Source organism: Phyllostomus hastatus, unplaced genomic scaffold, assembly GCF_019186645.2.
Source record: "Phyllostomus hastatus isolate PE091 unplaced genomic scaffold, TTU_PhHast_1.1 phas_contig_41, whole genome shotgun sequence".
Lineage (NCBI taxonomy): Eukaryota > Metazoa > Chordata > Mammalia > Chiroptera > Phyllostomidae > Phyllostomus > Phyllostomus hastatus.
The window spans coordinates 11,286,068-11,313,694 of record NW_025333876.1 but is presented as its reverse complement, the minus strand read 5'-3'; the positions used below and the strand labels follow the sequence as shown (position 1 = coordinate 11,313,694).

At 39.7% G+C, this 27,627-nt stretch overlaps 1 protein-coding gene and 1 pseudogene across 3 annotated transcripts in view; both read left to right on the top strand.

Annotated features, from left to right (window-relative positions):
• Window positions 1-27,627, top strand: part of IARS1 (isoleucyl-tRNA synthetase 1) — a 109,727-nt gene that overhangs the window by 26,089 nt on the left and 56,011 nt on the right. For all 3 annotated transcript variants that reach the window (XM_045844731.1, XM_045844729.1, XM_045844730.1), the window contains 11 exons: window positions 4,297-4,384; window positions 4,632-4,692; window positions 7,959-8,054; window positions 17,567-17,689; window positions 18,210-18,301; window positions 19,863-19,961; window positions 21,630-21,756; window positions 23,588-23,661; window positions 24,043-24,237; window positions 25,867-25,953; window positions 27,167-27,250. In XM_045844731.1, the coding sequence (XP_045700687.1) occupies window positions 4,297-4,384; window positions 4,632-4,692; window positions 7,959-8,054; window positions 17,567-17,689; window positions 18,210-18,301; window positions 19,863-19,961; window positions 21,630-21,756; window positions 23,588-23,661; window positions 24,043-24,237; window positions 25,867-25,953; window positions 27,167-27,250 (1,126 nt within the window). The remainder of the gene's footprint in view (window positions 1-4,296; window positions 4,385-4,631; window positions 4,693-7,958; window positions 8,055-17,566; window positions 17,690-18,209; window positions 18,302-19,862; window positions 19,962-21,629; window positions 21,757-23,587; window positions 23,662-24,042; window positions 24,238-25,866; window positions 25,954-27,166; window positions 27,251-27,627) is intronic.
• On the top strand, window positions 12,026-12,507 carry LOC123822669 (annotated as a pseudogene).

Here is a 27,627-nt window from a genome sequence, read left to right as displayed (position 1 = left end):
GAAGTTTATAGGGTGAGGTTTAAAGGGTCCCAAGCACAGCTTCTTTCCCCATGGAACTAGGGTAGGTTACAAGTCTCTCGTCACTTGAGAAACTCAAAGTGTTTTAGCAGCTCTGCCAGAACAGGGGACTAAGACAAAATATGTGTTTATTATGAATTCTAATATTGATGCTGATGAATGCAGCTTTAGGCCCTTGGTAGTCGCCACCAATAAATTGGACTGAGTACACACACAAGGTTATGTGTACCATGCAAGGTTTATTAAAGAAAGTGTATCTCTTAACCAACAAAGTGGCGTGCAGTTAGTGTGATTTATAAAGTACGCTCCTGAAATAGAAGAATGGGTCACCTCCTTTGCCAACAAGGAACTGACCCACTTCTTCCCAAGAGATACCGGACAGGAGTTTTTCTGAATCTTTTGTCTCATTTTGTGGACCTGAGAGGAAAAGGTGAATTCTTTTGTTTAATTTTTGTGGGCTTCTTGCTGCACATGCTTAATTAGTTATATAACCTTTAAGCTTGTGCTCTGGTGCCTTTCCCACGATATCCTTGATTGCCATCTCTAGGATCAAGCAGCTATGTTAATTCATTATAATAGCATAGCAATCACAGTATTTTGCTGTGTATAATGCACACTTTTTGCCCAAATTTTTGAGGGAAAAATAAAGATGTGCATTATGCAAGGGTAGTGCCTGGAATGCACTTATATCTGTTCTTGTTTTTTGTAATTATTTGTAACAGAAAATTCCTTGTACCACAATATGTTCAAAAATAAATGCTAAAATTTCTTTAATAATATAAAAATCAAGTAACTTAAAAATAAATAAACACAAAAACTAAAACAAAAGTTTATTTTCCTGAAATTGGGCCAAAAACATGGGTGCACATTAATATACAACAGTGTATTATACTCTGGAAAGTACAGTAAGTGGGGTGAGATGGGTTAACTGTTAAGTAGTCAGTGACATGGGATGTGAAAGAGATCACAAAGAATAAAGTGCAGAGAGTAAAGTATTTATTCACTTTCCAAGAAAGGAGAGGGGCATGGTATGGAGAGATGCTCCAGAATTGAGAGGTAGGGGCTTTGAGCTTTTATTGGATTAGAAAAGACCAGGAAGTTGTTGTTTTGTGGCCCCTGAGCTGTTGGTGTAATCGAGCAAACTGGGACCTGTCCATGTGTCACCTTGGTGCATAACCCAATGATCAGTGTTGAAGGAGACAGGTTTTTATTTGCAGGATTCTAACCTCAGGGGATGGGCTGGGAGCATTCCTGCTCTGAGCCCTGTTCTCCCACGAGACCCAGCACTTTCCTTGCTCCCCATCAGGTGATGAGCCAAAAACATGCCCCAAATTCCCCATATCCTTATCTGTTCATAAGCCAGCTGTGCAAACAATTCTCCATTCTCTCTGGCATGTGCATGCACTCGTGTGTTTCAGAGTCACCATTCTCTTGCAGCAGCTCTCTCCTTCAGGATATGGGGTATGTTGTTCTTAGCCTCCATGTAGTAGTCCAGGAAAACATGTGCCAGGTTACACTGGATCATGGTGGAGTCCTGGGAGTCACATCTCCCAAGAGAGAGTCCTCTCTGTATGTCCTTCAGAGAAGCAGAAGTCAGCATTCTAGGCATCTGTCACGAATCCATGCTTGGTTCAGCAGGTTCCCACCTAGCTCAGTCAGCTCTCTTACACTTTCCTCAGCCAGCATGGCTACTCCTCACTACCCTGGGCGGCAAGGCAGGATCGTAACTCCTGGCCAGCATGGCTTCTACCTTTCACACCAACCTCATGGTGGACTGCTTCACTATAAACTGCATAGCTGCTTGCCGTTTTCTTTCTCAGACCTCATGGCTGAAATTCCCCTGGCTCCTTCTTCATGGCTGCCAATCACTGCTGACCTCATGGCCAGTTAGGCAGTTCTTCTATGCCCTTTGAAACCTCACTGCTGCTTCCCTTCCTCTCTCTGAGCCTGCTCTTATTTTTTAAATGCTGACCCAGAGTATCCTATGTAACCTCGTATGTGGCTCATCCTACAATGTGCTACTTTTGCCAGTTACCCCGTATCTTTTACCTCTTTCAGCTGCCATCTTTAGTCAAGAGTACCCCATGACACAGGAGCCTGCCTTCTCCTGCAGGCACTGTATAAGCTCCCCAGGCTAAGTCTGAAAGTCAAGTAGACCTTTTACCTGGATTGGCAGCACAGCTATCAACTAGCTATTAACTTGCCATTGTTATGAAAAGTATCTTAACCTCCGTATCACCCCCCTCCCCCATTCTCCAACTTTGGAATGTGGGGAATATTTCCACTTTGCACCTCGTTTCATTGGGGCATCGTAACATGAGACTGCAGTGTATTCCAATGTAATCTTATGCCTGTGACTGTAGGGAGCAATTAGTTCTATTCTTGCTTTCCAGTAATTTCCAGTCCTGGGGACAAGCTCAGAAGAGAAAAATGGCGGTCATGTTTAACAAGGTCATAGGCCTGCTTGGCAAATGGTGCCACGATAGCAAATGGCACTGACTTTATTCTTTTCATTAACTACCAGTGAAGTTTTGTGCACAGGCATGGTCTCTACCCAGATACTAAAAGGCATTTCCTGGCAACCAGGACAGTATACTCAGCAACAGCAGTGCAGTCTCAGAGTTCCTCCATTGCTATGCTGTCTCCTGCCTGAGGATCACAGAATTTGTATCAAAACTTGACTTTGCGTCTTTCAAAAATTCCCTGGTAGAGAGTTAACCACAGTCTCAGTGAGGCCATTTCAAAGATACTTACATGAAAATAGAAGATTGGAACCTTTAGGGTTTTGATACTTTATGAGGGAAGGTGGTGAAGCAAGAGTAGAAAAGAAAAACAGAAAAAAGAAACCACCTTACGTGACAATCAGCGTAACCCACAATAGCTTTTGTTGGCAAGAGGGGAATACTGATAAAGGAATAGAGAGAATTGGGGGTCAGAAAACAGGTAATTATTATTTACCTATGTCTTGGGAGTGGATAGGACCAAGAGTTGGTTTCTTATGATACTTGCTAGGAAAGAGCTGTTTGCACACACAGCCTGGCTGCTTCTCCATTTTAAGTTCCCTGTTTCACCTGTGAGACAGCCATTCTGTAGTGAGCCTGACAGTCTAAGGAGCCATCTGACTGAGATTTCAATCATGTCACTCTGCCTGCCTTTTGTACTTGGTGGACTATGTATTCTGAGTTTTAATTCAGAAAATGTAGACTCCACTTGTAATGAGTACCTGTGAGATCAGGACTGGTGTCAAATTATATACAGCAGTTTGTCAATGAATTTCAGAGGCCTTCACGGAGATTCATATTCTCATTTTTCTTATGGTGAATTGTATGTATGTCATAGGCTTGAATAAATTCTTAGGTATGTCATACTTTATAGGTGGGAGTTTTAAATTTTTATACGGCAGTTTTTCAGTATCTATTAAATTTTAAATGTTTTTATAATTGTTCCAGCTTTTCTATTTTTAGGGTAAGTCCTCCATTTTTAATAAGAATACAAAGAAACATGCTAGAATACTCAGTATCCCAGTGTAAACAGTTGTTCATAGTATGATATGTAAAAATAAATTTTAAAACTATATTGAGTTATATTCTACAATAATAATAATTATTATTGTTGTTGTTATTGTTATTCTTAAAGAGAGGGGAAGGTTGGGAGAAAGAGAAGGAGAGAAACATCAATGTCTGGTTGCCTTGCATGTGCCTCCTGCTAGAAATCTGGCCCGCAACCCAGGCATGTGCACTGACTGGTGATCGAACTGTCAACCCTTTGGTTTTGCAGGCTGGCACTCAGTCCACTGAGCCACACTAGCCAGGACCCACAATTATTTTTTAAAAGTCACCCATTCACATAATATGTATGTTACTATATACATAGAAAAATACCTGGAGACACGCACTCAAATATATGGTGAGTAGTACCTAAGGGTAAATAAGATTACAGGGGACTTTTATTTGTGAACTTCTTAGTTTGTTAATGACTTTGAATCAGCCACATATATATTACCTTTGGTAGGATAAAATAAAGATCAGTTTACTAAAAATGGGTAGAGGTGCAATTTACAATAATTCATGAGCTGCCTAACAGCTTTCAGTGTTTCTGTCTTTTTAGTATCCAGAAAGAAGTGTGTAGTGTTCTTTGCAGTGTTTCTCTGTGAGTGCTGAGCACACTGGTTACAGGTGATAAAGGAGCCACTGGAGGGAAAGCTATGCTGATTCATGTCTTTAGAATAAGACACAGTGTGAATATCACTGAAGTCCACTTTTTCTATTGGTCTCATAGATGTTGTCAGAGGAAAATCACTCATTTTAATGGAAGCCAGATTACCAGCCCTCTTTAAATTGGAGAGTGACTATGAGATCCTGGAAAGGTAAATATACAAATCATTTATTTATGCATGTGTGTCTTTAGTTTTAAAAAATAAAATAACTTTATTACCCAAAAGCTTGTATAATGCAAGTTTAGCTTTAAGTTACTAATACCATTACTTGCATGTGCCAACATTTATGACTAAGGAACATATAAATGAGAAGGGAGTGGTGATTTCATGAGGCTCCAACCTAATTTCTTTGGTGATCTAAATATAATTGTAAGTTTGCCTTTCTCTTTTTTTCTAGGTTTCCTGGTGCCTATCTCAAGGGCAAGAAATACAGGCCCCTGTTTGATTATTTTGTAAAGGTGAGCTTAGGGAGCACTACCGTAGTGGTTCTTCACAGCCCTTGTATTATATTGATAACTGGAACAAATATAATGGTAACTGAAGCGGTCTCGTTATTATATTGTTTGCATGAGTGTGCCTGAATCAAAAAGTCTAGTATTAACAGAATTAAGTTCTATTAGTATTTCCTTGTTCTAATCATTAAAATCCTATAGGGACTTTAAAAATACTTTTCTCAAATTACATAAGACATCACTTACTTTTGATAAGATATATTTGTATATATTTATTGTTTCTAGTGTACATATCTCTCAGGAATATGAGGGATTGTTTGAGGGTTTTTTCCCTCCCACAAATTTAGGCTAGTACTCAAAACTGTGTAAAAAAATAAACAGTTCAGCCCTGGCTGGTGTGGCTCAGTGGATTGAGTGCCAGCATGGGAACTAAAGGGTCAGTTTTATTCCCAGTCAGGGTACACGCCTGGGTTATGTGTCAGGTCCCTGGTGGGGAGTGCGGGAGAGGCAACCAGGCACTGATATTTCTCTCCTTCTCTTTCTCCCTCCCTTCCCCTCTGTCTAAAAATAAATAAAATCTTTAAAAAAAATAGTTCATTTAATGGAAATTGACTAGGTAGGTGTTTCAATCTGGGTACTACAACAGAGCTCATTAATTTAGTAACTTTTCTTAGGAGTCATAAAGCTGTTTTATGTAGTTTTCATTTTCTGACAACAGAATTTATAGCTATAGTTGCAAACCCAACCACCACCAAAAGAACAAGGTCATCAGAAATTGGTCCTTATTTATAAGTCTTAGAGTAAACTGATTCAGACCTGGCTTCACATATTATGGAAGAAATATACTCAGTTAGGCATATTGTTAGCCAGCAAAACCTTACATCAGAGCCCAGGATAAAACATTTACTTACCTTCTGTTGTGTTTCAGTGCAGTAACAGAATTTGCTTAATTTAATGCAGATGGCCTCTGTCATTTGGGCTCTGTCCACAATGTTGCTTACATCTGTCTTTTCACTGTCATGCTCTTTGAGTGTTTTCCTATGTTTCTAGTCTCCTAACTAGTGGCCCTTTCCCTCATTACGTGTTGCTGCTGATGGATATCCCTACATGTTTCCTGATTTGATCCCTCCCTGTGAGCCTATAGTTGTTTCATTTGCCAGCCTATTTCTCGCCATATGTTCTCCACTAGGCATGAGGCAAACCCGCTTCTTAGTCACATCACCTAACATATCTTTTGCTTCAGTCAAAAACCCTTTTTCTTCCTTCCTGCCTTTGTTTTCATTAACTTTTTCTTCTGTTTAAAATGCCCTTCACCTTTCTGTAATGTCATACCAGCTCAAGTTCAAGTCACTCTTCAAAGCTGAACTTAGATGCCATCTGAAAAAGTATTTTCTGAAATGCCTCTTTGGTTTCTCCTTCTGAAACATGCCATTACTACATTCTTCTCTCACGAATCTTAATTTGTTTTATGTTTTATTTGTTCTTGTCTTAAAACTCTTCCACTAGGTGAGTGACTCGTAAACTTTCTGAATTATAGACTCGACTGAGAAGTTGAAGAAAGCTAAACCCTCTCAGAAAATGTACATGGACACCCTAGATAGGAACTTTGGGTTAAGTCATTGGAACATGCACTTAGTACATAGGGTTAAGATGAGTAAGACCTATCCATTCACTTAGCTTCTGGAAATTTCTGGAACCTTCTGTAAATGCTACACAGACTCTACAAATTCTTTGACTTAGGACAAAATCGTTTGATGTGTACCTAAAATACACATGTTCTGACATATTAAATGAGAGCTGTGAGAGTACGTGTGTACAGCACCGTAGTGACCTCTGACCAATCTCAGCCTCAGCGAGGCAAGATCCAGAGCTGGACCCAGAGATAGGAATACAGTGTGGAGGTTCTCGGTATAGTTATAAACAGTAAGGTACCTTTGTGTTCCCTACATCTGACTGTAAGAACATACATATTCTCTCTCCATGTTTATATCATTGAAGACACACCCCAGTACCTGTGATACCACACCAAAGACATTTACAGGTGATTTGGGTTACAGCAATTAAAATTTATGGTTATTTTTCATGTTTTGTTTTAAGCATGTGCCAAACAGTTAAAGAGTTGAAAATGCTATTGTATTTGGACCCAAGTGACTTTGTTTCAGGTCCGGCTTCATTGCTGTTTGTGTGATTTGTGCAAGCCATTTTATCTTTGTTCTGAGTTCACTTGTGAAATTCACATGCAACCAGAATATCTTTAAAACTTGGAAGTACTAATGCCTTTTTTTTTTTTTTTTTCGGGATTATAGTTTTCATTGTGAAAATCATTTCTGAAAGTACTTTTTTACAAAGGCAGATAAGAAAACAAAGGGTTTTAGTTGGGCTAAAAGAAAGGGTATGTGAAATAAAATGTTAAGAGATGACGATCTGAGAAAAAGTAGGTCTATAACCTTATATGTATCAACCTAGCTTTATTGTTATTGCAAAGGAAATAAAATTGGAAACATTACCCATCAGGGTTACCTTAGTGTAGAATATTTAGAGATAGAAATGATAGCTCTTGGCTCCCCCATTCCACATCTTTCAAGTTTTGCCTTTTACAACTGAATGCCTTGAGCTGGACTTGAAATGGAAAGAAAAGTGAAGTGTATGCAGTGATTGAAAATACAGCTGATGCTTAAACAAGGTGCCAGTACATTTATACATCGATTTTATTTAACCAACCATGGATAAAAAACACTTTTTTGCATTCCCAAGTGCAGATTGAAAAAATGGTGTTCAGTTTGTGGTTGGTTGAATTCAAGGATGGGAAGGGTGAATTGCAGAGTCAGAAGTTAAACCCAGATTTCCACTGCATGAGGGTCGGTGCCTCTAACCCCCGCATTGTTCAAGGGTGAGCTATATATCGGGAAGGAATAGTTTAAGGAGTATATTTTGTGAGATTATGTTAAAGGGCATGCTGAGTGTGAGGGTAGTTTGGAGTGGGGGATCAGTCCAGGAGAACTAATCAAAAGGCCCAGTGTCATACTAAAAAAGTTAGAAAATTTTCTCTGCAAGTCTTTAGATAACTATTTCATTTGTAAGTATTGAATGATTATTCATGAACTACTGTATAGAATTGACATGTTTCCTTCCCATATGAATTACTGCCATTTCTGTTGCTGAAAAGAATTTCACATGTTAAAAGTTTTTCAAGCTCTAAAAGCTGTTATCAAATTAATATTATGTTATGGTACAGTTTCATCCTTTAGTCCTGCTAATGTTTTCTTTTCCAGTGTAAAGAGAATGGTGCTTTTACTGTGCTTGTTGACAGCTATGTGAGGGAGGAAGAAGGCACTGGGGTTGTACATCAAGCTCCTTACTTTGGCGCAGTGAGTAATACAGATCTTGCCATTATAATTATAAGAAGTCAATTTCAGTGCCCACTAAGTCATTGTCCTCATGTTCGTGCATGTGTATTGATCACCACTCTTCTTAAGCCATGGGATCAGCCTTTTTGGCTTATAAAATACGTCTGCAGTTTCTTTTCACCCTGAGTTAATCTCTAAAAAATGGTGGGCTAAGGGCATTTAGTCTTTGTAAAAAGCAAGCTGTGTTTTCATTCACTCATAATTTATATGCATTACATTTTGCTCTTTATAGTATGCAGTTCTGTGAGTTTTAACAAGGGCACACTGTCGTGCAGTCACCATGATTAATCAGACTTCAGAAAGGTTCTGCTTTTTCTTGACTAAATACCTACCGTGTGATTAGAAGGGGAAAGGGTATGGTTATTTTTATATTTTGCCCAAAGCAATTTTTCTGAAAATGTCCTTGTAATATAATTTTATATGAATAAAATAGTAGAGTTTACAGGTTAAGGGTACGTGTTTTAAAGCTAACCAGATCTTTAAGTTGAAGCCCTGCAGTAATAGGCACTCCCTGGGTAAGTTAGTTGGCCTGTCTCGATTTCGTTTTCCTTTTCTGTAACAGGTATAGTACCTGCCTGTCCTGAGACCTAGAAGGACTAAATGGAATACTCTTCTACAAAGAGTGTTTAATAGAGTGCATGATGCTACAGGAGTATACACAGTTACTACTGCCAGTGTAGCAGTTACTGGGGACCTACACAAACCTCTCTGCTTGATCATTTTATCAGTGATGGGGGTGATAAGCTAGTCTTTTCCATTGCTCACTTTCATATTTAAAGTCGGTAGATATTTTTAATATGGAAATCTTCATTAAAAAAGTAAAAAATTATAATAAATCCATATGTTTATATCATTCAGCTCCATCAATTAATCAACATTTTGGGAATTCTGTTTTATCTATCTTAATCCGTCCTCTTCCCCCATGCTTTTATTTAAACTGGACTTTCTTGGAACAAATCCTGAACATCATATCCTTGTCTGCAAATTCTTCAGTATATGTCTATGATTGATGAGAAATTTTATTTTTAATATAACTACCATGATAATGTTAAAACCAGTAAAACTACCAATTACTTATTATCACCAACCTGTTCACTATTCAAATTGGGTGGAACCTGTACTCACTTACTCCCATAAGTACATCAAAATTACAGCTAAATTACAGAACAACCATCATTCAGAACCACTTGAAATCTTGGTGAATAAAAGTCCTACAACTACAGAATTGAAGAAACCACATCACTGAGACTGTTAGGAGGGGCAGAGACAGAATGGGCAGGTCCCACAATCACCTGTGGCAGATAAAAATCAGGAGGGATGTCTCAGCTGCGGATGTTCCCCCTGATGAGTGAAGAGTCCTAGCTCCACACCAGGCCCCACCCCCAGACCAGGGTTCCAGTGCCAGGAAGACAAATCCCCATGACTTCTGGCTGTGAAAACCAGTGAAGGTTAAGGCTGAGGGAGACAGAGGGCTTCTGAAGTCCCAGGCCATTCCTGTTAAAGGGCCTGTGCATGGAATTACTCAAACTCATTCTATTTGACCTTCTGTGCTGGGGCAGTAGCTTGAAAAACACCAGGGACATATAGAAAGAAACTGAATTGTCTGGCATCAAGATGAGAGCTGAGGGGACAGTTTTGTCCCAGACAGAAGTGCTGACAGATGAGCCCTTCTCTCACAGCAAGCACCATCTGTGAGACTCCATAAGCCTGGCTCACACAGCCCTGCCCTGGTGATTCCCTGATACCCTACTCCATCCAGCTTTCAGACTCACCTAAGCTGTTTCCTGTGCCTTTTCCATACCAATGACGTGTCCTGACTTATGCTTCAGATTTTCCTAAAAATCTCTAAAACAAGCAGCATCTGGGCCTCAGCATGCCCCATACCTCTCACTAAGTGGCCGTGGCCATGGCCTGGCACAAGTGGCAGCCAACCTTACCTCACAGCTTGGCCTTGCCTGGGCACCTCCAAGTCCAGCACAAATCGCAGCCAGCTGTAGATTGCTTTGTAGCTTATGCCAGGTGAACCTGCGCAGAATAGAGTCAGTGGCTGACCTTGGCCTGCACCTCCCAGAAGGCCAGCATACCTAGTGGATACTTCAGACCACAATGAAGCATCACCATCAAACCACCTCAACAAGTGACACGCTCAAGGGGTGGACTCACTTCAAGGGGTGGCACTGGAGCCCTGCTGAAGTAAGCCTGGCTCTCTGGGGTGGGGACCTGTGCAGCTAGTCCTCCATGGTGGTCAATGGTCACAGGCAGTCCTTGGCAGCTGATTGGCCTGAGGGTAGATCCCTCTCATTGATGTGCCAAAGCAATCAAGGCTAACGGGGTGCACCTCAAGTCCCAGCTTAGGTGACTAGGGAGTCTATGCCATTCGACCCTAGAGAATACCTACTATAGTAGGCTACTCTACAAAGCTTAAAAGACATAGCAACTCTACCTAATACGTAGAAACGAACACTGGAAGGCTGCTAAAATGAGACATTCAAATGGAAGAACAGAACTCCAGAAAAAGAACTGAACAAAATGGAGACAAGCAGTCTGCTAGATGCAGAATTCAAAACATTAGTTGTAACAATACTGAACTTAGCGAGAACCTCAAGAGCATAAAAAGAACTAGTCTGAAAAGAAGGATACACTAACTGACATGAAAAATTTACAGGGAATCAGTAGGACAGATGAAGCTGAGAATCACATCAGCAATTTTGAATATAAGGAGCAAAATACACAATTAGAACAGAAAAAAGAATCCAAAAAATTAGCATAGTGTAAGGAGCCTCTGGGATAACTTCAGGTGTGGCAGACTCTGGCCCACAGAGTCTGCCTGTTGTGACTTAAGATGAAAACAATGCTCAGGCTACAGCAATCCTGTGGAGAAAAGGGGATGGCATGGCCAGTCTCTCACGAGGAGAGTGCACCAACCCTTGCTTAGACAGACTTTTATTGTTTTCTCAGGGTTTACATCAAAGAAGGATTTATTGTCTATTACATAGAATATTGTCTACATTTTAGATACAATCAAGGAAATGAAAATAACAAACGCAGAAGGGAAAGGCAGAGAACTGATTAGCGCCATCCTTGGGAAAATTTACACAGGCTTTGGAAACTACCTTGAAGACAGGCAATAAACATATACAGCACTGTTTTAGACCAGGGTGAGGGAGTTGTAGCAAGAGCAAGCCATAATAGTCTGTATGCATTTTCTAGGCCTGATTCCCATGGGGAAATCCCGGTTTGAGGTCTGGCTCCTGCCAACCGCGTCACTTCTGTAGGTTTTTCATACAGAGTTGAGCCACATTTACCAGACCAAAACAAACCAGTCCCCTACATTCAGGCATAACGATATTTGCATCATGGGGGTTCTAGAAGAAGAAGAGAAAATAAAAACACATTGTAAAAAATAATGACAGAAAACTTCCCCAATCTGGTAATGGAAATAGACATACAAGGCCCGGAAGCACAGAAGGTCCCAAACAAGATGAACTCAAAGAATCCCACACCATACCAAGTCATATCATAATTAGAATGAAAGACTAAAGATAGAATCTTTTCAGCAATTACGTACCTATAAGGGAACTACCTCATATAATACTGTCAGGTGATTACTCAACCTTGCAGGCCAGAATGGATTAGCATAAAATAAAGTGATGAAAAGCAAGGACCTACAAACCAAAATTACACTACCCAGCAAAGCTATCATTTAGAGTCAAAGGACAGGTAAAAAGTTTCTCACAGAAGAAAAAGCTAAAAGCTCATCACTACCAAATCTATGTTATGTGACTTGTTAAAAGGTCTTCTTTAAGAAGAAGGAAAACTCAGAAATATGAATGAACAGGCGTTGTGCATCTTCCTACCATTTGGTCTTTGTATTTCTGTCTCACAGCTGCTGATAGCAAGATGACTTGAGGAAATGGTAAAATTGGACACTGTTCAAAGCCATCAGCCTATGTTACTACAGAGGAAAATATATTGTGTTCTTTTTTACCTTCTTGACTTTACCTTTGTGTGCCCCATGGATATCATTGCTTCCAGAGATTGGGCAGAAGAATTCAAGAAACTCAACTACAAAGTGATTGGTGCTTGTGTGGCTTTTCCCTTCTGTCACCTGGCATGGATCGACTCACCCAAGAAATAAGGAGGACCAGGACCCATGAACATTTCCTTGGTTTCAAACCTCAAGTGCACCATTGTTCAGCATGATGGGGTCTTGAAGGCTGATAAAGGTATCCTTTCCCAGATCAGCATAAACAACTTTACTATTGACCACTCTGATGAGAATTTGAGACTGGTTCAGGCTTTCCAGTTCACTAACAAACATAGGAAAGTGTGCCCAGCTGACTGGAACCGTGACAATGATATCCTCAAGCCTGATGTTCAGAAAAGCAAAGAACATTCCTATAAGCAAAAGTGAGCACTGGGTCATACAACAGTATACAGCCATAAGAGCAACAAAACCCCTCTTTTATAATTGTCATGCATAAAACACAAGATCTGAGTTCTGGCCAAGATGGAGACATAGGTAGAAACCCTTAGCTTCCCTGCTAGGATAAAAACTTCCCTACTATCCCAAAAGTAGGATAACAACCAATCTTTAAAAACCATAAACAACCAGAAGTGCCAGAAAAGCAAACTTCATTGAGCTCTGACAACCAGAAAGTTAAAGAAACATGCACCCAGAGCAATACAAAGGACAACGGCAATCGGGTATGCAGAGAAGACCCACAGCAAGGTGGTGAACCACACAGGCGAGGCAGGGATGGCTGAATGGGAAACTAAGACTCAAAGCTAACTGTCAACTATCATGGGGGTTGCCACTGCAGGAGAAACTCCCAGTCTCACACGAGAGTTCATTGAAAAGTGGGGCTAGAGCTAAGCAAGCGAATTGTATTCTTCCCTCTCTGACCCCTCCCCCACAGATGATGCCACAATGCAGCAAAGATGGTTGCTCTTCCCTGGAGTATACCAAAGGCCCTGCCTCCTTACAGCGTAACAAGTGTCCTGGAACAAAGAAATATAGTCCAGAAACTATGAACAGTGAACTGTGAACAGTCCAGAACTATGAAAATGACAACAAACTCATAAGTATCAACAACTGAACCAAAAAGAAAAAATACAAATGAAAACAAACCAAGCAAACAACCAGAACAGGAACAGATTCACAGAAATAGAGATCACATGGAGGGTTTTCAGTGGGGAAGTAGGGGAGAAGAATAAGGGGGAAAGGTACAGGGAATAAGAAGCATAATTGGTAGGTACAAAATAGACGGATGCATTCAGAATGGTAAGAAACAGTTCAAAGAACTCACATGTACAACCCGTAGACATGAACTAAGGAGGGTAATGATAGAGAGTTGGTGGGTGCAGGGCAAAGGGGAGATAAAGAGGCAAAAATTGGGAAAACTGTAATAGCATAATCAATAAAACATACTTTAAGAAAAAGACATAAGATTTAGCTGAGATGTGGTTTTGGACAGGACAGGCCTTTCCTGCAGGGTTTAGGGAGACCAGCCTTTTTTCTTATGGAGGAAATGCCCTGAACTGACGGAACACTAGAGATGATATGTACAGTAGTGGGGCATCACCATTTATCTTTTGTTGTTTCTGTTAAAGCTGGACTGAGAGAAATATGAACAATTAAATGGTAATACATATCTATCAACAATTGAATCTAAAAAACTGAACAGGCAGAATAGAAACAAACTGATAAATACAGAATAACTTTTTAAAAAATTTTCACTTGAGGATATATTTATTGATTTTCTAAGAGCGAGAGAACGTTGATGTGAGAGAGAAACATTGATCAGTTGCCTCTTAAACGAGTTTCAACTGGGAATTGAACCCGCATATTTTTGGTGTACACTCGGTGCTACTACCACCTAAGCCACTTGGCCAGGGCCAGAGAATATTTTGACAATTGCCAGATGGTAGGGTGTTGGGGGTTTGGATAAGGATGAAGGGATTAAGAAGTACAAATTGGTAGCAAAAAAATAGTCATGGGCATGTAAAGTATATCATAGGGAATATAGTCAGTAATATTCTAGTAACTACATATGGTGTCAGATGGGTACGGGATTGGGTGATCACTTAATAAGTTACGTAATGTCTAATCACTGTGATATACACCTGAAACTAATATAATACTGTATGTCAACTGTAATTGAAAAATAAATAAATGATTGAAAATGGAAGAAAAATTGAGTAAAAGTAATCTTGATTAATACTATTTGAGGTTTAGGAACTAGTCAGGTTTTAGTTAATTTATGATAGTTTTAGGGTCAACTGGTATATTTGCTCCACTGATAATAAATAAAGAAATATTGATTTTGAATTGTAGTTTAGGTTTTCTATTTATGTTTTACTTTTTAATATATTTTATTGATTATGCTATTTCAGTTGTCCCATTTTTCCCCCTTTACTCTCCTCCATCCTGCACCCCACCTCCCACCATCATTTTCCCAGCTTAGTTCATGTCCATGGGTCATACATATAAGTTCTTCGGCTTCTCCTTTTCCTAGACTCTTCTTAACCTCCCCTTGTCTATTTTGTACCTACTAGTTATGCTTCTTATTCTCTGTACCTTTATACCCCATCTTCCCTCCCCATTGATAGCCCTCCATGCGATCTCCAGTTCTGTGAATCTGTTCTTCTTCTAGTTGTTTGCTTAGTTTGTGTTTGTTTTCGTTTTAAATTCGGTTACTGATAGTTGTGAGTTCGTTTTCATTCTACTGCTTATATTATCATCTTTTTCCTACATGAGTCTCTTTAACATTTCATATAATAAGGGCTGATAGATTCACTGGATAGAATCATCTTGGATGTAGGTCCTTGCCTTTCATGACTTCTAATACTTCTTTCCAGCCCCTTCTTGCCTGCAGGATTTCTTTAGAGAAATCTGTTGATAGTCTTTTGGGGACTCCTTAACTGTCTCCCTTTCTCTTGCTGCTTTTAAGATTTTCTCCTTCTCTTTAATCTTGGGTAATGTAATTATGATGTGCCTTGGTGTGTGCTTCCTGGGTCCAACATTTTGGGGACTCTGACCTTCCTGGGCTTCCTGGAAGTCTATTTCCTTTGCCGGATTGGGGAGTTGCCTTCATCATGTTTTCAACTAAGTTTTCCATTTCTTGCTCTTCCTCTTCTCCTTCTGGCACCCCTACAATTCAAATGTTGGAACGTTTAAAATTGTCCCTGAGGTTCCTAAGCCTCTCCTCATTTTTTTGAATTCTTGTTTCTTCATTCTTTTCTGGTCATATGTTTTATGTTTTTTTCTTCCTTCTGCTCCAAATCGTTCATTTAAGTCCAGTTTCCTTCCTGTCACTGTTGGTTCCCTGTACAGTTTCCTTTATTTCACTTGTCATGGACTTCACTTTTTCCTCTATTTTGTGACCATACTCACCCATTTCTGTGAGCATCCTGATTACCAGTGTTTTTGAACTCTGCATCTGATAGGTTGGCGATATCTCTTCATCACTTAGTTGTATTTTTGGAGCTTTGATCTGTTCTTCCATTAGGGCCACATTTTTGTCTCATTGCACCTGTTAAGTAGTAAAGAGCGGAGTCTTGGGTATTTGCGAGGGCAGAGCAGCCCACATTGCTGCTGCTTGTCGCTGTATGTAGGGGAGGGTCAGAGAGGAAACAATGCTGCTTGCTAGGCTCTGCTCTCTACTGGCTTTCAGTCACTTCCTCTGCTACGCACAAGCAAATGGGCCCTTCTGGTGCCGATTCCCAGGCGGGTGGGTTTGTGTACCTTCTAGGACCCTTTGGGTCTCTCCAACAAACTCTCATGTGAGGCTGGGAGTTTTTCCTCCCACCTCAACCCCTACAGGTTTTTTCAGTCAGAGGTTTTGAGGCTCTATTTCCCTGCACTGGAACCCTGGGTTGTGTGGCCTGTCTCACTCCCCAGTTGTTCCACCCAGTCTTCCAGCCGCTGTCTCACCTGCCTGGTCCTCCATCCACTGCCTTGCTGCTAGGCCTCTGTTCCTCCCATGAGTCTGGATGAATGTTTCTTCTTTAACTCCTTGGGGGTCAGACTTCCATAAAGTTTGATTTTCTGGCAGGTCTGGGTAACTTTTTAAAAAAATTTGTTGTCCTTCTTTTGGTTGTGCGAGAAGGCAATATGTATCTACCTACGGCTCCATCTTGGTTCAAAGCCCACGCTTTCAATTCAAAGTGTGAACATGTGTTATTTACTATTGTAATACCTCATATATCTGCCCTGAAAGCCAGGCAGGTTAAGGTAATAAAAGATCAGATCTCTGAAGTACAACCTTTAATCCCATTTGGTAGAAATGTTTCTGAGAGACCACTCATACTGCATTTTGTTAGGTGATACCCTGTGACCTCTGCAGAGTCATACTTACGCATGACGGAGACCTGTCATAACTCCATTCAGGAATGCTGCGCTCAGCTGGTTTAAGTCGTGGGGCTGTGTGTTCTCTAAATATTTCAAATTGCTGGGTTTTAGGACTTGTCCTTTCTGTTGTGTGAGTACATTTTGGGGTCTTTCTTCATGGACAGGTACCTACACATTGCATCATACCAGGCAGCCCCTCATCACAGTGGGAGTTAAACATAGGCCCGGGTGGGAACATTGCCTCTCTATCTTGTTTTAAAGTCAAACGAGAGTGTGGTTTCACTATCTGGCCTGTGATATTATTTCTTTGATTTTAGATTTGGGCAGCATAGCATAGCAGTTAAGACTTTGGACTCTAGAGCCAGGCTGTTTGGTTTTGAATGTGAGCATTGCCACTTTGCAGTGAAGGATTTCTTTGTGCCACAGCCTCCTTATCTGTTAAATTGGGATAGTTGTTGGATTTTGCCAGGAGAACACATGATGAAAACCTAGTGCACCAGCCTTCCTTGCAGTGGTGAAGAAAAAGTGATCTGAGTAGTAAAATATTCAGAGCACTGTTACATAAGCTTTACATATAAGCATTTGGTCTAATTATAAACACTACTCAAAAAGTATTCTGAGCATTGTGGTATGATCTAGGAAAGGTATGCTCAGTGTTGCAATCTCTCAGGTGATCCTTGACAGGATGCTAATCTATATGCATATCAAGCATCATGCAGTACTTAATATGCTATGCCTAACTTCTGTATGTGCTCCTGCTTTCATCATGCCTGTATGTTCATACATATTGATGTTATAAATCAAATTTGATTTTGTTTTAATACTCATATAATATCTTTCTTCTCTTGTAATGGATACTCTGATATATGTAGGAGTCTATGAAATAATGGCTGCTTAAACTGGGCTAGATGATATAATCCCCTGTGCAACTGTAAGGCTCTGTTATTTTCTGTGTGGTCTTTGAAGTAACTTCAGTGGATTACTGTTGATTACATTTTATACATCAGAATATTGGAAACTTACCCTGTAAAATCTACCTCCTTTTACCCTCCTCTCTTGCCCCATGCACACATAAACTCTTTTATTCTTCCCTCCCTCCACCTTTTCCACTTTTCCCCAGGATGATTATCGGGTCTGTATGGACTTCAACATCATTCAGAAAGATTCTGTCCCTGTTTGCCCTGTGGATGCTTCAGGCTGTTTCACAGCAGAAGTGACAGATTTTGTGGGACAATATGTGAAGGTTTGTGTCTGAATGACATAGAAATGTGTTGGTTTCATCATATTTTTTCATTAATCAGTTTTTATCAAATAGCTTCCTCATCTGGGATGTTTTTTCCAGGAAATTGTTTGTTTTTGTTTTCTTTTTTTTTTTTTCCAGCACATAAAATCAGAAAAGATGGATCATGTTATCAGCTACATTGTGGGGGGCTAGTATCTTCAGAGGAGGCATGCTATAGTTTTAAGCATAGGAGTTTAAAAAATTGGACTACTGACTCATGAAGCATCTTTGTGACTTTGGGGTAACTATTGCTGATTCAAAACTTCAGTACCTTAATGGTGTGGAATATACTTAAAAAGTACGTGAAGTTACAAGATATCTAAAATATGGGTCACGTCTTTCATAATATATTTGTTATTTGTGCTGTATACTCTTAATAAAAGTAACCAAATACCAGACTTGGCTAATACACTTAATTATATTGTGTTACTAAGTACTGTAGGATATTTTAATGTCTAGATTTTAATTTTTTTTTAAACAGGATGCTGACAAAAATATCATCAGGACCCTGAAGGAACAAGGCCGACTTCTTGTTGCCAGCACCTTCACTCATAGCTATCCTTTCTGTTGGAGGTAAGGAGAAAAGAGTTTTATAGTTAGAGTTTTAGATTTGTGCATGTACTTAATGTATGTGCCCATTCCATTAGTTTGTGGTTTCCATCTCAGTTGTATTCTTTGGAGTTAGTGTTTGGAAACTGCCTTTTTGTTTCGAGGATAATTTTATGAATGCATACATTTACTTGTTCCTCAGGTGTTGTCTGAGAAATATAGGCATAGACTGTAACAGAAAAAAAAACAGCCTTGTGCTCTACAGAAAAAAAAATTATCTCTTTCCTACTGTTTCATTATCCTGTGAGTCTTCTTTACTATTCCCTTTATAAACTTCACTTCTGACACTTTTGAGTCACCAAAATAGTGAAGGTTTTTTCCTCCACACCAAGCAATTTTCTTTGACACTAGCTGGGTGTCCTATTATTTAATTTAATTCCAACAGTATTTACTCAGAGGTTAAGGGATCAGTCCCACAAGAATGGGACACAAACACAACACGCACTCTAGATGCCAGTCACAAACCCAAGTTTTCCCCTGATCAATGGACTCGCTTGAGATCAGATGTTCCAGCTCTCCCCTCCTTGGATTCAATTAATTTGCTAGAGAGGCTCACAAAACTCCTGAAAATACTTATATTTGTTAAAGGATATGCATGAACAGCCAGATGAAGACATATACATAGGGAGGGGTCTGGAAGGGTCCTATGAGCAGGAGCATTTGTCCTGTGGAGGGGAGGTGCTCACCCTTCCAGTATGTGGATGTGTTCTTCAACCTGGAAACCCCGTACATTCCATACTTTTGGGATTTAATCAGGAGGATAGGTACAGTGCTGAATATTCCAAGCTATTGGGTTTGGTCTTTCTGGTGACCAGCCCCCATCCAAGGAACCCCATATAGAGTCACCTCATTAGAACAAAAGACACTCCTGTCAACCAAAAAATTACAAGGGTTTTAGGAGCTTTATATCAAGAACTAGTATCCAAGACCAAATATTAGAACTAAAGATGTTCCCAGTGCTCTTATCACCAAAGAAATTATAAGGGTTTCAGGACCTCTGTGCCAAGAACCATGGGCAAACCATGGGCAAGAACCATGTGTGTGTATGTACATGCACATATATGTATATTTTCTATTATCTCACATAGACAAATATGTTTGTGTTGGGTTCACATTTCTTTAGGATAAGACAGGCCTAACATTTTCTAATGGAATTTAGTGAGAAATATGCAATGTACCATTTAAAGAAGGTTCTAAATATGTGGGTGAATTAGAATGTTTAGTGGCATCACGTTTTGTCTTTGCTGAAGTTGATACCATTTTTTAGACAGCTGTCACACACCAGCAGAACTATATGAGGACTTTTTTTCTTATATTGTTGTTTTGTTAACTTTTACCTTTCTTGGTATTATGTAGGTCCATGACCAATACTAAAGACATAGACATTCATTTTGCAGTAGACATGAATGTTGGCAGAAGGCCAAGTTAATGGTGGTGACACCAGTGAGAAACTAATGGTTGTTGCTACCCTGAGCACCTGCACACCTTAGTCTTACCAGCCACACCTCCATTTCTGCTTCCCCAGGTCGGACACTCCCCTTATTTACAAAGCGGTGCCCAGCTGGTTTGTGCGGGTTGAACACATGGTAGACCAGCTGCTGAAGAACAATGATTTGTGTTACTGGTGAGCAATGAGACATGAGTCTTCATAATGTCCTTTATCATATAGTTAGTAAGTATTGATGTATACTTTCCCCAATTATGATAACTTTAATAACCATCTAAGACATAACAAAGTAATTATTTTCTTTATAAGGCCCATGAAGGAGTCTTTCTTTTAAACCCAATAGAAATGAGAAACTGCTGTTTATGCAAATAACAGAATAGAATGACTGAAAAATACCTGGCTGAACTTTCAGGGTAAACGTTTAGTTTTAAATATACCCACAAAATCCATTTATAACATCACTTGAACCTTGAGCAATGCAGAGGTAAGGGGCATTAATCTCTGTACATTAAAAAATCCATGTATAACTACAATCAACTCTCCACATCCGTGGATTCTCAACATTGGAGTTGACCCTTTAACAACATGGGTTTGAGATGGACAAGTCAATCAGTTGAAAAAAAATTGCATATAAGTGGACTCTGCCATTTACACATGTGTTATTTAAGGATCAGCTACTGCTTTTGATGCTTGTTTAGTTCCTTAACTATGAAGATGCAGGCTGGCTTCATTGATAAGCACTGTAGGGACAGAAGCCTTTCTCTTCCCTAATAATCTGACCACAGAGGCGTTAGTTCAACCTGTTAGAAAAATAAAGTAAGATTGACTCATGTATTGCAGAATAATGTTTTTCACTGAGAGTTTGGAGAGAGATTAGTATTTTTTACTTCTAACAAGAACTTAAAAGCTGCATTTAATTTTGGAAGAATGGGCAGAATCTCTGGGCATTATAAACAAAAGGCTATAGCTTTCTCTTTTTTTCTAGGAAAGTGACCCTGATTTTTCAAGAAAAGACGTTTTGTTTTTTTTTTCTTTTTATACCTAAGGAGTTCTTTAGCTTTCCTAATGTGTGATGGGCTTAGTATAGAATGTTAGTATGGGAGCCTTGTGGCATCATGCAGGCCTAAAATCTAGCATTTAGGATACAGGACTAAAGACAGAATGTTCAGGAGCCTCGGGTGTCCTAACTCAACCTTAAGTTTGGGAAGGTTTTTTGCAAAGCTGAACCTCAAAGGATAAGGAGTCATTTAGCAATCAGAGGCAGTAGAAACTTGGGGGAGTGATGGCTAATACAAGGACTGCTGGGTGAAGGTTAGCAAAGCAGACAGATGGTACTAGTGAAAGCAATGAGGTGAGAAGCTGAATCTGAGGGATTTGCCCCATTGCTGGAGCCTAACATGCAGTACCATGGGGATTGCAGGTGATCCTGGAGAGGCAGCTACCAGGTAGCTACCAACAGCCTACCTGTTCAGAGTGGTATTTTCTAGGTGATCAGATGCCTGTGGTAGTGAGTTACAGTAAGAGAACTATTGCATGAAATACCCAGAAAGTAGATATTAGTGGGGCCAGGCTTGCTAGCATTGGTGACAGAAAATTGTGGCAGTCCTACTTGGAGAGTAGGATGGGGAAGCATGGGTGATGTCAGGTTTCCTATTAAAAAGCATCTTCACTGGGATTAATTCATGGCAGATATAGCCACTGTCAGTCATCTAGTGCTGTCCATGCAGAAAATAATCTCCCAGGAGGATTGAGATCAGCCTTTCCAGAGCATTTTTACAGGTGCCATTTACAAATTTACTTAGTAATGTTCTTAGGTGGATTGGGTTTCTGACCTGTTTATTGCAGGGTCCCAGAGTTTGTGCGAGAAAAGCGATTTGGGAATTGGCTGAGAGATGCACGTGACTGGGCAATTTCCAGAAACAGATACTGGGGCACCCCTATCCCACTGTGGGTCAGTGAGGACTTCAAGGAGGTGAGGCTGGTGGTAGTTTTGTATGTTGACTCTTGTTGAGACCTTTTTTGTTTGTTTGTTTCATCTGAATATGGGGGCAAAAGAATATGGTCTCTTCCCCCCCCCCTTTTTTTCCCTAATTTTTCTTTCCTTTATCATAACTAAATAAGAATGTTAGCATTTTAAGTTATTTTTACTTTAGTTTTCCTTGAATGTAATTTGTGTTTTTTTCTGGGAACACACATTAAATTGTTTCTGTTGCTAAAGGGCCAAATATAATTTCAGCCCTTTAACAGTTAAGGAGTAGTTACATTTATACAGTCCTAAAATTATTTCGGCCCTTTGAAGGCAACCTTGAGGCTGATGTGGCCCCCAGTGAAAATGAGTTTGACACCCCTGCTCTATACCCTTCACTTACAACAATGAAAAAAGAAGACTAAAAAAAAAATACGAAAGCATTGCAGACTTTTAATCTGAAAATAAATGATTGTATGAGTGTATGTATACATAAATATATATATAGGACTTCAGATGTATTCCCGTGATGAGACCTTCTTTTCATGTCTGTTGCTGAAAACTGAGAGCATTAGAATTAGAGCAGTCATGGACCACAGTGGCCCAGGGACATCAGTAAATTTCTAGTACATTGGGACCTGAAAGGCAACAGTAAAATAGCTCAATTGGAAGACTTTTCAGGACTGGTCAGGAAGATGCAGAGAAAGAAACCAAGAGTGTTCACTAGGTAACAGACAACCCTTGGATGAGAGCTGATAGCAGTCACTGTTGGTGCTGCCCCATCAGATAATGCTTCCTGTTGTGAGTGCCCCAGCTGGACCCATCTCTCAGCCTCCTTACCTGGACATAATTCTAATATCTTGTAACTATTTGGATTCAGCACAATAATTTAGTTCTAGCTTTGACTTAGAAGATTTCAGCTTAATGAACTGAATTCAAGTGCAAGGAAGAAACTTAAAATGTCTTAGTGTACGAGTCTAGTTATTTCACTTCCACTCGTTATTTTCAGCATAGATGTGGACATTAGAAATGCCCAAGAAATACATGTTGAGGTGATGGCTGTGAATGTGTAAAATCTTTTTTATAGAGGGAAACTAGGCAACCTGAGAAAGGACAGAGACACTGAAAGGAGGAGGCCACCAAGGGAGCCTTGGCTTTTATTTATTTGGGTTTTTATTTTTTAGGATTTTCAGATTTTATTTATTTATTTTTAGAGGGAAGGGGACAGAGGAAGAGAGGAAAACAAACATCAATGTGTGGTTGCCTCTCACGTAGTTCCCCCTGGGGACCTGGCCTGCATCCCAGGCTTGTGCCTTGACTGTGAATCGAACCAGCTACACTTTAGTTCGCATTTGGTGCTCAATCCACTGAGCTACACCAGCCAGGGCTAGCTTCAGCTTTTATACAGAGCAGCTGTCAGCTCCAAGCAGTAAAGAGCTGACCCTTTTACACAGATTAGCCCTTCACATTGAATGGATAGCTAATCTTCAGAAACTATTCACTACTGAAAGTAATCTGTGGTACACCAAGACATGTGGTGCAGGGGTGGAGGAGCACACCCAGCATCTTCCCTAAAGTCTGAATAACGTCTCCCAGGGGAGACGTTATTCAGGGGAGATACATTATAGGGCCTCCCTCCGATATGGGACTACGTAGCAAAGAAGTGAAGTATGCTCACCTCTTCAGATGGTCACCTGTAGTCTTTCATGAGGGTAAGCCATGTTGGTGATAACTATCCTGTAGATCAAAAGGTTTCTAAACTTCAGTGTCAACAGAAATTAATTCTGTGTGATCTTTGCCGCTCTGGCACTCCTGCTTTTTAACTTTGTTTTGACAGATAGTATGCATTGGGTCAATTGCGGAACTTGAAGAACTGTCAAGAGCAAAGATCTCAGATCTCCACAGAGAGAGGTCAGTTTCTGAATGCTTTATTCCTGTCAGTTCTGTCATTCAGAGAGCATTGGGCTAGGTCCTGGCCTGTTAAGACATGGTCTCTATAGTGGATCATAGAGCTACATATAGAAATCAAACACTGATATGCTGAATTACATTGTTCTTGATGACTTGTGTCATAATGAGGAAGGGTGACTTCTGTTCTTGAGTTAGATGTCAGAGGACTTCTAGTTTGAGTGCCTCTAGTTTGAGTGCTCTCTGTAAGCCTGTGATGACTGCTGATGTTTCTGTTCATAGATACATATGAAGTTTGTCAGGAATTGTGTTTCCTGCTGGCATTTCAACTGCACGTTCTATTAAGTTTAAAATTAATAGAATGGCTATATTTTTGTTTGTTAGTATTGACCATCTGACCATTCCTTCACGCTGTGGGAAGGGATCGCTGCGCCGCATCTCTGAAGTGTTTGACTGTTGGTTTGAGAGTGGCAGCATGCCCTATGCTCAAGTTCATTATCCATTTGAAAACAAGAAAGAGTTTGAAGATGCATTTCCTGCAGACTTCATTGCCGAAGGCATTGACCAAACCAGAGGATGGTATGTTCCTGGTTCTTTCAAGTGTTTTGTTGATTTGATTTTGTTTAGCAGTTATTTTACTGAGCACCTAGTATTTATCTGCTATGTGCTGGGAAGATTGTGTCAAGTGAGAGGGCCCCTGCTTCTTGGGACCAAGCTAGGAATCTTTTAAGTAGGAATCTCTGTCTGTGGTAGGGTGTAGTCTCAGATTTAATTATTTCACTGACATCTTGGAATATAGAGATTTGTTTCACTGGAAATGTAAATGATACAAAACTCTTAATATGTGGTCATAGCTTGATCACTTCAAGTCGTTTATTCAGATGTCGAGTAAGTATTTACCTACAAGATAATGGGTGGGGTCCTACAAATGTGAAAAAGGATTACTTGGAAATATGCTCAGATGCTAGATTAGCCTTCCAAAATTAACATTTGAAAAAAATCTAGATTTAAAAAAAACATGGGGAGAGGGTTGTGGCATTGGTTTTATCTGGTGCCTTATTTAAAGCAGTACCCTCATCCTCTTAATTATAAAAAGGTTAGTTACCTTCTTTTTGTGGATGAGCTTGATTGGCCCAGGTTCTAATTATACTTTCATTAGTAATGTTTCTACAGGGGTGTTTAAGGAATGTTGGTGGAGTTTTTGCTTTTGCAAACTGTGGTAGTCATCACAAACTGATTAAATTCTAGCCTTAATGCTTTGGAATGTGCTATTTTCACTTTACAGTCCATTTACCTATAAGAAGAGCTACCAGGCACAAACTCCTATTCCTAAGGAGATTCTCTGAGGAGTGGTGACAGCTGACAACTAATAATAGTCCTTATATGGGTTCCCTGTGCACACTCCTCCTCTCCTCTTTACTCAGTTGTGGGCTGCCTCTCCTAGGTACCAGAGTCCTCTTGACATACTTTAGAGGTCAGGTGTTCATGTTAGACATGGAGTCTGGTCTATGACATCACCTATTCATGTCTCATAATGGTCTTGCAGTGCAAAATCAGGTTGGAGGTGACATAAGAGCCTCACTTAACTGGTACAGCTTATAGGGATGTGAGGCTAGCTAGCAAATAAATGACATATGTGATATCTGACAGAATAAAAACATTTTCTCTGCTCTTATAATCTATCTTTTGACTTTGGAACGAGGGTGCTTTTTGCCTTTTTGGCCATGTGGGGTTGGGGAGGTCATCAGACTATCCCATATGACCTTGTGCTAATGGCGACATACATCTGATTTTCAGCCTTGTGTTATGTGGGAAGGTCCTGAGAGGCCACCCATTGCTACCCTGCTGTGCTCTGCCTTAAGGCTGTTCAGCTGGCTCCCCAAGAAGGGTGATGGTACTATCCTCAACTGGGGTCAGTACCTCGATCCAGGCCTTTATTTGCTTTCAGTCATGTATTTTTCTAATCGGAAGCTTAAATGTGACTGATCTGCAGTGGGTCTTGTGTGTAATTTTTCAACGATCCTGGCATGATTTTAATGTCACTGGAATTAAAATCCTTGCCTTAAGTGATTATCAAGAAGTGTAACAGATCAAAAATAGAAATTCAGTTCAATAAGTAAGTACAGTTTTTTTCCTATGCTAGACTTCTTTTGGGGGTTTTGTTTTGTTGTTTGTTTTTTAACTTTCTTTGTGGGATTTTTTTCCCAGGTTTTACACTCTTCTGGTGCTGGCCACAGCTCTCTTTGGACAGCCGCCCTTCAGGAATGTGATTGCGAATGGACTCATTCTTGCAAGGCAGGTGTATTCCTTTGTGTCTTGACAAGTTCCAGTTCCCCTTCCCCTTACTGCTCTTCATGAATAGGGGAATTTAGGAATGCCCCAACTCTGCTCTTACTACTTTTTCTTTTCTGCTTCTGTACTTCTTGCTACCTTCCTTTTCATCCAGCTCCTGTTTTTGTGTACTTTTGCATCTTTTGTGTTCTGTCTCCACACTTCCTCTGTCTTAGGGGGAAGACTTGGATTGGAAGCTAAGCATAATGGAGTAGGCAAAAAGGGAGGACTTGCTTGGGATAATTCTAGTGATGAAATAACATTTGTCATTTTAGACTTTCTTAAAGTACTTTTGGTTATAGCTCTTAGTCTGTATACTGGTCCTTTATATAGATTTTTGTTTTCTTTTTTAATATATTAGGAAATTATGAGTTCTAGAGGTTTCTGGTTTTATATTGGAATCCTTTGATTACACTTCCTCAAGTTATTAAAAGTAAAACCTAAACAAAAATAAGAAATTAAAAATATTTACATAGATACCCAGCTTTATGTGCCATGAGTGGGGAGGATGACAGTAGGCCTGTTGTGAATATTTACACATCTTTACTCACTTAATCCCCAGAACTATGTAAGATGTGTTCTTTTATTACCGTGTTTTGACATTTGAGGTACAGAAAAAGTAAGGTCACACAATAAATAAGTGGTGAGCTCAAGTGTGCCATTTCAAGTATGTTATGTAAATGGAATCATACCATATATAACTTTTTGGGAGTAGATTTTTTTGGTCAGTGTTATTCCCTGGGTGTTCCCTCAGGTGCTCATGTATCTGTGTTTCTTTCTCTTTACTGTGTGGGTGACCCTAAGTTTGACTATTCTCGTGCTAAAGGACCTTGGGGTTGTTTCAAGTTTTTACAGACAATGAATAATGCTATGAACTTGGGTACAGGTTTTGCATAACTGTAGACTTTCATTTCTCTGGGATAACTTCCTAGTCTATATTTTTTACTGTTAAATTATGATGTCCTGCTGCCTTTGTCTACCCTGAAGATTCTTCATGGACTCAACACAGTATTTAAAAAAACAAGCCCATGGGTATTAACAAAACAACTTTATTGTTGTACCTTAACATTTACTTGTATGCCATTTGCATTTATATATTCCAATTGAAAATATCTATAACCATATATAAAGATACTGTAAAGTTAACTTATTTGACATCTCCCTTTTGTTTTTCAAGTGATGGCCAAAAAATGAGCAAACGAAAAAAGAATTATCCAGATCCACTTTCAATCATCCATAAATATGGTGCTGATGCCCTCAGGTATAAACCAGTGCTCTCCCTTGTGTGTATTTGTCATTTCTTATGTAAGCACCTCTCACCTCTCATTCTGTTAATCATATTCCTTACATTTAGTTTATAATTAGCTTTTTAAAATGTATCTCTGTTTTAGGTGGGGTTAAATTTGTATGGTGTTGACTTAAACCCCCTTGCTCTACCCAAAGTGTTTTACTGAATAATAATGACATTTTCAAATCTAGAAATCTTTTAGAGGACAAGGACCTCTGTCTAAGTTTTCCCTGTCTTGTTGGTGTTACATCATTTATTTCTATTTTCTACTTTTCAAAAGAGTCATATGAGGTATGTTTATACTAGAGCAAGTAAAAATTAATATTGAAAACCTTTTAGAGAATGTGAGC